This window comes from Rhinichthys klamathensis, unplaced genomic scaffold (genome assembly GCF_029890125.1).
Source record: "Rhinichthys klamathensis goyatoka isolate OS25496 unplaced genomic scaffold, OSU_Roscu_1.1 h1tg000220l_1, whole genome shotgun sequence".
Taxonomy (NCBI): Eukaryota; Metazoa; Chordata; class Actinopteri; order Cypriniformes; family Leuciscidae; genus Rhinichthys; species Rhinichthys klamathensis.
Genome location: NW_026606744.1, coordinates 509,595 through 521,710, shown reverse-complemented (window position 1 = coordinate 521,710; position 12,116 = coordinate 509,595). Strand labels below are relative to the sequence as shown.

At 40.0% G+C, this 12,116-nt stretch overlaps 1 protein-coding gene across 1 annotated transcript; it reads right to left on the bottom strand.

The window, feature by feature from the left end:
- Positions 1-1,639: 1,639 nt before the first annotated feature.
- zgc:65997 (uncharacterized protein LOC794398 homolog) lies at positions 1,640-9,455 on the bottom strand. Its single transcript, XM_056264280.1, has 3 exons — positions 9,132-9,455; positions 8,864-9,041; positions 1,640-2,089 (listed from the first exon to the last, which is right to left on the bottom strand). Exons 1-3 carry the CDS (start codon positions 9,453-9,455, stop codon positions 1,803-1,805), a joined length of 789 nt encoding a protein of 262 aa, XP_056120255.1. The 3' UTR covers positions 1,640-1,802.
- Positions 9,456-12,116: the final 2,661 nt, after the last annotated feature.

The following is a 12,116-nucleotide window of genomic DNA, read 5'->3' as shown; positions in this document are numbered from 1 at the left end:
TGACCTAACGTACACCCAATGCACGGATTTAATCTAAAAAATGACTATTACAACAACTTCAGCAATAATAAAATCGCGTATTTACAAGTGTCGAATATAAAACGATAAGAGCAATAAACCAACACGCGCTGCGGTCGAGGTCATTGTCGGTCATATTTCCATAGTCCTGGCGCTGCGGCAGATACCCCGTCAAACAACCGGCTCATGACGTCACCAGGAATGGCTCGAGACAGTTAACGGCTCAGTGCAAGCAGAGCATTGCGCCATGCGAGCACACACACACACACACACACACACAATCATCTTCTAATATTATCGCAAGCAAAAGATCAAAGTACAAAACGCTCTTTCCTCACAAGTCAACTGACAAGGTCTTTAAATACCTCCTTTTCTGCGGTATTATAAAAGTGTACCTGCGTCACTTCTGTTGTGTTGATCACGCCTATCTATCTATCTATCTATCTATCTATCTATCTATCTATCTATCTATCTATCTATCTATCTATCTATCTATCTATCTATCTATCTGAGTTGAAAGCGATTTCTCTCACTCTGCGTGTGGGGTGAATGAGGTCGAACGGGAGTTTCAGTTTGGTGGTTCTCGGGTGTCTAGCAAGTATCGTGGAGGTAAGAAAGGACATTGGGAAGACAGAGAAGAGGGAGGATTCAAATAATTGGATTTTTAACCAAATTAACACGTGCAGGCTAATTTTTCCAGTCGTTTAAAATAAACTCGGCTAGTTTTAAATCTCTTATCTGTTTTCTTGCTGAAGTTAACCAAATACAGACATATGTGGTTGACTAGATTATGCTTTTGAAGTTTAAACAAATGAATTACCTTCTGCTAAATTCAGTATTTTATTTTAGTACCCACAGAAAGACAAATTTACACATCAATCAACAGTTTCTGACTGATAGAAAAAATACGTTTCACACCATTATCTACTTATAATAATAAATGCATTTCATTTTCCTTTGTGATTGCTCAATTGGCTCGGCCACCTAATGGAGAGAAGAGTAAAATACAGTTGACTGAGTGGCAGAGAGCAGTAAATACCATAATAACCAGAGATAAAATAAGTACATTTTAAGTCTCCACACACCACAGTGTTAACTGACTTTGGTCAGTTCAGTTAGCTTTAGAACAGCGGACCAATTGCACCATCAAATGTCATTTCACTCACTGTGAACATTTTCTGGAAAGTACAGTGCGTGGTACTTTTTACATGCCAAAATAGCTACAGGACTGAGAGGGGCCAAATCATTTAGGAAACTGCTGTTAATAAGACACCAGTGACCTCAGTAACTACTTGGAACGATACTAAAGAACTGGACATCTTTGACAAAATGTAAGGAGGACAACTGAATAATTCTATAAGGCAACACAAACATCAATGTTTTCTTGGATCCAAACAAAAGAATTCAGAAATGGAAAAAACACCAAACATGTTCAAAAATGTAATTGATTAAACATTTGATCTAAACTTATAGACTTTAAAACGGTAAAATGGATACTATTATATCACAAACATAAAAATACAAGTGGATTCTTATGATTTTTTTTGTGTGTGAAATTTGTGATACGCTTGTCTTGTCTGGCTGCTGAGACATCCGTAAGTCTTCTTGGAATGAATGTGTGTCTCTTAAAAACCAATAGTCAATTTTAAACCCCAGTGTTTTATGCAAACATTTATTTTCTGTGCTAGATTTACATTGCCTGATTATTTGTTTCAGCATTATTTTGTTATCCACCTTATTTTAAAATGAGGTAGACACAACGCTGTTGTTTTCGACGCGACTGTTTACCAAGGTATTTCATTGCTGTCCCATGCATAGGCTTTCCCTGTTTTGTCTATGTTTAGATTGTCTATTATGTTCATAAGGCATTGGACAGAGTATTCTGTGCTGAACAGCTTGTCCTTAGGTACGTTTCGATGGTAGGGCCGAGACAAATCCGTATTCACGGTTCCAGGATGCAGGGATACACACACAATTTTAGATCGCCCTCGACCCAGCTCAATGGACAGGTTTCTGGTGGCCATGTTTAAGGCAGCTTTAGACATCCTATAGCTGTACCAGCCTCCAAGATCTGTAGACAGAAATATAAACCAACAGAGTGGTAAGCTTCAGGCTGTTAAGACAGAAATAGTCCAGATGTGGCTGTAAACAACTCTAGTTAATTTAATCTGAAGTCACTTCTAGCATGTAGCTATAAATTATAATTATATGTTAGTAGGAGTAAATAATTTGGGTCCTGCTCTAAAATGCAACATCATATTCAAGTTCTGTTTTATTTTGAGAAACAGACTTAAATGGGGATAGAAAACATTGTTGAAAATGTGTGCATGAGTTTCTTAAATTATAAGACAAATTTGTTTCATGTAACATGTTTCATTATTGTCATATTTGAAGGGCCCTTATCAGGTAATTGGTAGCATAAACTTAAGCTCAAGTACAGGAAACTTTTCAAATCATCAGTTTTCCACACTTTTCCACACAAGTTCATCTGATTTTTGACAGCGTACATTTTTTCATAAAATGATTGATCTGAAGCTCATGCAGAGGTGTTCTGAATTGAGAAGGCAAAGGAGGTAAATTAATGTAAATAAAAAAAAAAAAACATTTTATTGACGACACATTTTTCAGGTTAAATAAGCATTAGCTACTTATACTGTCAAATAAACAAAATCAACCAGTACAATTCTATTTTGTATTTTTACATTAACAATGTAATAAATGTTTTGTTTATAAAAACTAAATATATTTCCTCATCAAGTTGCTTTTTAAGTTTCTCATCAAGTGCTTTTTAGAATTATTTAATTTATTCCAAAATAATAACTGTAACAAATTTCATATTTCATGTATATTTTTGGTAAATTGATGTCTTTTCTTTTTAATAGTCAACTTATTTTCAGACCATCCATCATCAAAGCTCGGTAAACACTGCCAAGTGTCATACACAGACACAGAGATGCACCTTTATTTGAACCAAACTGATTGCCCACAAAAAAAACCCCACAGATAGTGTTTTCAAGTTTGAATTAGATGTGTTTTAAGGCGGTGATATCTAATTGGGTGAGTCGTTTACTTACTTTTTAATTAGTCATCCCATTAAAGTCATTATAAATTTAGACCGTTTCGCAAATGCTGAACACGCACAAAAATGAGAGGCGGTATTATTTATCGCGTTATCAGCGTAATAGACCATGGATATGACGTCACTTTGTAGGCCAACCAGCAATTAGCATTACACTGATTCCCTCTACAAAAACCTTTACCATAAAACAAGCTCTGTGATCAACAAAAGTTTATTATACGTACACATTTTGTCCATCAAGATCATTTTCACAGATCACTACACCACGGTCCCACGACTTAAACGTCACCATCACTAAGCTTCCGACAACTCTTTCAGTTTTTATCTAAAAAAACGTTTTCCAAGAAAGTTTGAGTTTACCTGTTTGGCATGATGACGTTTAATCTCCCCAACTGCTTCTGTAGCCACATGTTAGCAACGGCCTTTTTCAAGACACGTAACAGTTTTAAAAAATCATGAGTGGGTAATACTGATGTATTTTATTTGGTAGAATATGTGAAAGTGTCTTGAGCTGGTGTTAACCACAGACCTTGTTTCAGCCATTTAACCAAAACCCATTCAAGAAACCCATTGAATTTGGGACGAGGATGAAACCGGAAATGTCAAAATGCCAAAGTGCTAAAACTCATTTCTGCGTTTTGGCCTACAAATTTATTTAACCCAATGGAGGCATTAGCCGCGTTTCCACTGCCGGGCCAGGGCCGGGCCAGGGCCGGGCCAGGGCTAACAGCGAGCCGAGCCGAGCCAGTGGCCTCGGGCCTCAAGCACCGGGCTTGCGTTTCCACTGCCGGGCCAGTAGCCCCGCAGCGCTGCCCTAAACCCCGCCCCTAACACGCCTTTCTGGATCAAACGTCATACAACCCAACCCATTTCAGCGGGTATTATGAGTTTATTTATTTTTTAAAGGTACAATATGTAAGAATTTTGTAATAAAATATCCAAAAATCACTTGCACAGTGTGATATATTTCCTGCAGTTGTGTACTTACAATATCCCAAAAGTCTCCAAAGATTTTTTATTTCAGAGAAATCTCAATTTTAAATTAGTGGCCGTCCCGGAAAAAAATGTCGCCTGTCAATGACGCAATATCCGCGCTATCCTCGGTTTCCGTTCATACTGCCATAACCATGACGTAACCATGGCGACAGACGTGGACAACTGCGTAGTGCGTAAAGTTTAGCGGCACGCAGTTCTTGTTTCTTTCAAACATAGACCATGGCAAGCAGACTTTGGGACAAACAAGGAGAACTAAAATGAGGATCAATATCAGCGTGGCGTTTTTGAGATGCCGAGAGCTCCACGTCCGCGACTAACTTGGACTTGACAGAGCTTCACGAGTCACGACTTGACGGCTTTATTAGACAGGTGAGCAAATGTACATAAAACAAATCAATGTTATATAACGTTAGCTCAACATGATGAAATGTTAGAATATGGTCAGTATGTTATTCTAATGTTGATCTAGCTGACTGCTAGTTTCGTATAGCAAACGAACTAACACGTAGTATAACATTATAACTTTCAACACACATTTAAATGCCGTTTAGTGTGATAGTGTAACATTAGACCAATTGAAGCAGCACTGCGTTTACCTCACAAGTTTAATTCGTCTAATAAACTGACCTGTGTGAGTAATCCAGCACTTGCGAGTAGTTCAGTAGAATTAAATGTCCTTATTCATTTATATCCGCGGGACTCGCGTGTGATATCGGTCACTTTAGCAACCGCGACCTGCTTCATACCACTGTAATGTTAAAAACATGAATGATTGCACTCATCCATAAACATTATTAAATCCATCAGCTTGACAGCAAGTCCCATCATTCAGCTCATCACTGCATCATAAACCTACGCCTTTGTTATTGTTGGAAACTGCGCCCTCTTGTGGTGAAAAAAACCTACATATTGTGCCTTTAAGTGAGGAAGATCGCATGTATATTAACTCACCGGCTGTGGCTGCAGCCTGCAATAGTGTCCAGATTGTCTCGCGAGTCACCACTAACAGAGGGACGGTGACCCAGCACACCGTCCATCAAGTCGAACCATGGAATTTGGAAAGTTCCTTCTCTGAGCTCCGCTTTGTCCATTGTGCGTTTGAATCGCCTTGTACAATACTGCGCCCGCAACTTTTTTTTTTCCTGAACTTGAAGCGTTGGTCGCTGAATGCTTAGCTTAGAAAGTTCAGCCTCGATGTATTTTATAATGTCTTCGTTTCTTCACACGCCGTCAAATTGACGTTGTACCCTTTCTTCTGCCCAAATGCTCAGAAGAGCTTTGGTATCTTCGACAGACCAGTACAGGCGATTCACCATTTCGAGCAGCGATTATTTTGCGCGATATAAAAAAGTGAAATGTGCATCTTGCTTCAGATCATAACGTTCCATAACACCGATAAACTCCGCCTTTTACCTTGACCACGCCTCTAGCCCGAGCTGGCCCGCTTTGGCCCAAGGTATTCGACGGGCCAGAAATCCTGGCCGTTGGCCCCGAGTAAGCCCCGATCAAGCCCCGGAAGTGACAGTGGAAACGCGACTGGCTCTGGCACGCACTAGCACGGCTCGGCCCTGGCCCGGCAGTGGAAACGCGGCTATTGCCTCCTCTCATGTGACTTTACCCTATTAATTTTCAATTGCCCCCCACCAAACTCATTGCATGCTTTAAGGCAGGAGTTCTCAACTCTAACCCCCAAGGTCCACTTTCCTGCAGAGTCCAGCTCCAACCCTAATCAAACACACCTGAACCAGCTAAACAAGTGCTGAATCCAAAATAACCCTCAATCACTATTCCCTATACGTTTGTCCACAAATACGGTTTACTTGAAGGAGTGAATGAAAATGAGTGAGCAAATTTGGACAGCCGTTGTAGCCATTGTCTCGTTATTGCTGTGCAATGTGGGATTGAATGAGTGCACTCGATAACATCCACTATGGTTTCGGACACCACTACAAATGGCTGTCCCCTCAAGTAATGCTCTATTTTATGGGTATAGGGGGCGATTTCGGATTCAGCCAAGGTCTTCAGGGCTACTAGAAAAATACAGGCAGGTGAGTTTGATCAAGGTTGGGGCTATACTTTGCAGGTAAGTGGAGCTCAAGGGCCAGAGTTGAGAACCTCTGCTTTAAAGGTGCAGTAAGCGATTTTGGAGAAATGCCGTTGAAAGAGGAAACACAACACAACTGTAGCTAATCAGGAGTAGGGTGAAGGGGGAGGAGAGAGTGAGCAAGAGAGAGATTTGAAAAGGGAGACTAGAAAGAAAGACAGCTGAGAGACATTACAAAAGAGAAAAGGTCAAAGGAATATCACTGGGAAAAGAAGGGTTATGATCAAGAGCTTTAGGACCTGCGTTAATATTAGAAAAGCTTTCCGGCGCTGGAGAAACGGAGGCAGGAAGGCCTGAAAACGGAGGCAGAGTTTGTGTTGTTTCTGCTCTATACATGAGTGACATTAGCCTGGCAAGCCAGACCCACATCAAGATGTTGGGTCTGGGAACTCACCATTGGCAGAGCTCAATCCGAGGGGCGGGATAAACGGTTGTCTTTCAAATTCCCTCTGCACGCAATATGATAGCGTTACAACCAACTAGGGCTGGGCGATGTGACGAAATATATCGTCTAGACGATAGAAAATGTCTATCGTTTTATATAAGGCTCTATCGTTTACGCCACGATAAGGCGTTTTACGGCAGAATTTTACGTCAGGATGCACCTCACGCGGCATGCCCATGCACGCTCCAATACATAAACAAACATGGAGGAAGACGGTAGTAGACCAGGGTAATTCTCAACAAGATGACCAGCCAACCCAAACCGAGGAGCTTGTTCCTAAAAGAGGGGCGACTTCTGTTGCATGGACGTGGTTTGGATATAAGAAGACCGACGTGGACCAGACAACAGTTGTTTGTAAAGTTTGCCGGCTCCCAGTGCCAACAACGGACTCCAACACTACTAATTTATTTTATCACCTGCGCAAGAACCACGAAAAAGAATACAGAGAGAGTCAACGAGCAAAAACTGCAAAAGCAGCGTCGAGTGGTGACGTAAGCGCTCAAAACAAACTCCAGACACAGACGCTGCAACAGGCTTTTACTTTTTTCAGTTTGTTACTTTTTTATATCCAATAGGAATAGACAGGCCATTATCAATATTTGTGGTTGCTTTCTATTGCCCCCTCTAGAGAACAAAGAATACTACTTGGAAACATCTTTACACCTACATGATGCTACAAGAGAAGTCTGGGTGGTGTTACTGTTAAAAGTTGGCTGCTGCTATATGTTGAAATATTTTAATGGCAGCAGGTGTTAACATTACCAACATGTCTTGCTTGAAAAAAAGGTTCTAAATAAAATAAATATTTAGTCCCTACCTTTATTTGTTTTGTATATCATTTCAAACTGCATTTCCACATTGCAATTTTATATAGACTATTCATGAACTGAATTAACAGAAAAATTGCTATATCGTTATGTATATCGTTATCGGGATATCAAATGAGCTATATCGGGATATGAAATTTTGGCCATATCGCCCAGCCCTACAACCAACCAGAGCATTTTCCCACCCGCGGAGCTAGTTGATAGATTAAACTTTTGCTGTATCTGGTCGGCAAAACTACGAACACATCTTAATTTTTTAAGAATGACTTAAATGCCGTTCTTTGTTCTTTTCTCAAAGAAAAGCTTAACTCCAAGTCCTCCTGAGTCATAAGACCGCTGTTCGCCAGCAGCAGCAGCCATTCTTTGTTTTCAAGTAGTAGGGAACCGTCGCAACTCTGTCGTCATTTTTTAAGCCCGCCCGCCGACTCTATACACGATGTGATTGGCCTGACTAGAGTTAGGTTTTTCCAGCTCGAAAGCCAACTGCAAAATAAAATTTGCTGCCGCTAGGGTGCGTCTAGATTTCTAGGCTAGAGGAACATTTGATTTGCTTTGTTTTACAGAACCAAGATATGCTGTTGTTGTAATGTTAGCTGTACAAATAGGACAGTTTTGAGTGTAACCATGTTTCTATCCAAAGTTGCGAATTTAACTGGAATGTTGCATAAATATTTGAGAATAAAGAAGCATTTCCATCTTATGTTCAAAAGAACAAAATTGTCACTTCCTGTGAAATTGGTGCAAAATATCTGTAATAAAAATGGAAGTTGCTGCCAATGGGGAAGAAACTGTGGCTCTTTTTCCTTACATCATAAACGAGTTAAACCAAATCATTTTGATGACAGACCTCAGCTCGGGAATTTCAGTGTGATCAATCCAACATTTGAGATGCTGTGCAATAAAATTAGTCACATAGCTATTGTTTGTCTGCATACTGTGCTGCTGGTGAATAAACAATGAACTCTTGCTTGTACATACTCTTGTGTACTGGAAGTTTTTTTTTTTGTTGTTGTTCTTTGTCATTCATTCATCATTGCTTTTTCCCCCCACAAAGCATTATTTTGCTTCGCTTCAGCTATGATAAAGAGACATACCTCTGCATGTGTTTGTTTGGGTTGATTTCAAATATCAACAGTGTTTCTCAGAAATCACTTGTTGCACCAAGTGACTCCCGCTGCGCTTGTGTTGCTGTAGGACAATGTCACTTTAGAAAAATTTGTGATTTTTACAGTTTTTTAATGTCATATGTCGTAATATACATGTTGTTTTATTTTTGTACTGTGGATTATTTTCTCATCAAATTGTATGCCTCCCTTACCTCCTCAAATGAAACACCCCTGTAAACCTAATGGAGAAAAACTTGCTCTTGAACTGTTTTGCATAGGGATACAAACCATTGTCTCCTATAGATCCCACTCTAGCAGTCATGTTCACAATGATGCCACTGTGCTGTTTCTCTTTCTCTGGGGGCTGCTGGCCAAACGCCCCTGTTCCCTTCTGAAGCAAGGGGACAAAATATTTGGCCATCACTAGAGGACCCACCGTATTAGTGGCCAAAGTGGAAATGGTTCCCTGTAAAAAAAAAAAAAATCGCCACCATATTTGAATATGCCCCACAAAGTAGCCTATTATTTCAATACTGATAAAAGGTCAGTTGGTCACCTGAGCGGACACGTCTCGTAAACTTGTTTCTCCTTTACCGGATGGATGAAGCATAGCTGAAGAATTAATGATCAAATCCACTTTCCCAAAGGCAGATTTGACACTTTCAGCCGCTCTCTTGATGTCATCTTCCCTGTTGACATCCAGTTTCAGTACAGTCATCCTGCCCGCGTGCTGCGCGCTCAGCGCTGCCAGTTGTTGTGCGGCGTCCGGATTTCTGCATGTCGCGATAACGGCTGCTGGAGATTTGTTTAAAAGTAGATATCTGCAGAAGTCTAAGCCCAGACCTCTGCTTGCTCCCTGCACAAGCGCCACAGCAGCCATGACTCCTCACGAAAATCAGACGCACGTGAATTTGTATTGACCGCCCTCTATGGGCGGCAGAAGGACGCTTACACAACAAACTAGTTTTGTAACTATTATCTTGCGTATTTCCGTACTCGATGTTACTTGGGAGTAATTTCAATTCAGATGGCATTTAAAAAAAGTTTTTTTTTTTTTTAGGTAGCAGGCTACAAATATTAGGCCTACATCTAGTTTGTCAATTATGATTGTAGGCCTATAAAATCACATTATATTTTATAGGCTATGTTTAAAATTTACGACTAATACTAAAGTATCTAATAAGAAATAGCCTACATTTGCAAATTTAGGCTTACTATATTATCAGTAGAAGCCAATGTAGCATATAGTCATTGAACAGCCCTAAAAGCATTTACAATTAAGGGACTCTTAAAATGCATGAATGTCATTGCATTAGACTCAAAAAGTGGCATATTATGTGAAGAAAAATATGCTAAAACATAGAATTAACTCTACTACTATTCTTTGACATTTTGCAGTTACTTTTAAGCAGCTGCATGGTCCCAATGTCATTTTGGTCAATTTATGATTTCAGTTGCTCTCAGGAGCACACATGTGTCTTAGAAAGGAAAGAGAGAGAAAAAAACATTGTTCAAATGTGTCTCATGCGCGCAGCAATCTGTAATCTTGTGAATTCAGTATGTGTTTGGGTAGCGCCTTTTCCGTTTGTATAGCATGCCATAGGTAGACGGTATAGGTATATATATATATATGGAAACAAGCTGCACTGTCGCCTCCTAGTGGCAATATATATATTATATATATATTGCCACTAGGAGGCGACAGTGCAGCTTGTTTCTAAATAAAACTTCAGGATAGTACCGGTACTTTACAAAACAAGAAAAGTAATGATATTCCGTCTGGTTTCTGTGGAATAATGTTCTTTTATTATTTATTTTTTTAATGCTAAAAAGTGATTTTCTTGGGGTTGTAGCACACTTTGCAGAATAGTTCTATTAGACCCACAGATATTCCTGATATTAATATATTAGAGACCTAATTAATTAATATAGAGACTTTCAGAGCGAATAATAACACATTGTTTTTATGATTTAGAGCAATGTTTTTCTATTTTTATCACTATTTCCTGTTTTTTCTTCTTATTTTTTCCCCCAGTTAATAATTAATTAATTAAGAGGGGAATCTCCTCAACCACCACCAATGTGCAGCATCCACCTGGATGCATAGCCTGGATGATGCAACGGCAGCCATATAGAGGGTATGCGCATGACGTCACCGTCGGCCGGAGTGAATGCGGTCACGCCCACAAGTGGCAAAAAGACTGAGCGGCAGCATTTGTTTTCAGCGTGAATGCCGTGAAAATCACACAAAACACATCTAAAACGGGAAAGAGCTTTGCGATTGACTGTACAACTAGATTTGACCAGAAATCTGAGGTACTGTATATTTTTACAGACTGCAAAAAGCTACAGAACAGACTATATTCTGCATAATTGGATGTTTTTAAATAAACACTGACAAAAAACTATACAAGTTTTAGGGCTGGACGATATGATGATATACAGTATAACATTAATGTAAGTGATCACTCGGATTTAGACCTATCTATATTGTATTTATATAAAACGTTTACAGGCAAATTGTCTTCATTTATTTCCCCGGCATCGAAATCAGGCACATATAAATGTCAGGAAACACGATTCCTGGCTGCATGTCAATATCCATGGATCACTGGATCTTTGATAAGTTGTAAGGAACACTATATCGAGTCCAACTTTTAGTTTAAACTGATAATAGTTTGTTTTACTCGCGTTAACTCCAGTCACGCAGCAGCTCTTCTGCCACTCAGTCCCGCTGAGGGGGGCGTGTTCCGGCGGGGAAGTGACGTTAATGCATTCCCTCTATTGCGCCAGAACGCCCACCACATACTGGTGGAGAGGAGGAGACAGTGATGAAGATAAAGTGTAGCTATATGGTTAGCATAGGCCTACCATTTTTAATTAAAACGTTAAAATTGAAATAAAGGTGTGCTGGATGGTGATGTGATGGGAAAATATTTATTTGATTACCACAATTTTCACTGACAAAATTTTAAATGTTTTTTTTTTACTAAAACTACTGTAACACTAATTCGTATGAGTGATTGTGGCGTACGGATTCGTACGATCTCACTCGTACGAATTTGTACGATTTGTCTAAACCATAGACAGTAAAAGAAATGGACAGAGCGATCTCATTGGAACTCAGTTGAGACAGTTGAAGCCCACTTTTAGCGATTTTTGAGAACTTCCGTTCCTGATGCGCAGACTCAGACCGACTCAAACTAAGCTTGATGACGTGAGCAACCTGTCTGACAGACGTTAATCTTCTAGTAGCTGTGCGTGAAAACTGCCAACGTTAATCTTGCAGAGACGGGGAACTTGAGCAAAGAGTTCTTTGGCGTGAGTGAGCAGGAGTAAGAATTCCGTTGCTTTTATGGACTCATTATCTATGGGCTTCTCCCTTGACGGGACGTCCCCCCGATTGCCTGCGAGCTTCTCCTCCTGTCTGTACGGTAACTTCTGTACAGCGCGACAGAGAGTCGAGTGGTTATGACGCAATCGTTAGCCTATTTTTACTAAATCTGTTTCTACGGGGCCATAGTGTAACATAGAAGGTAAT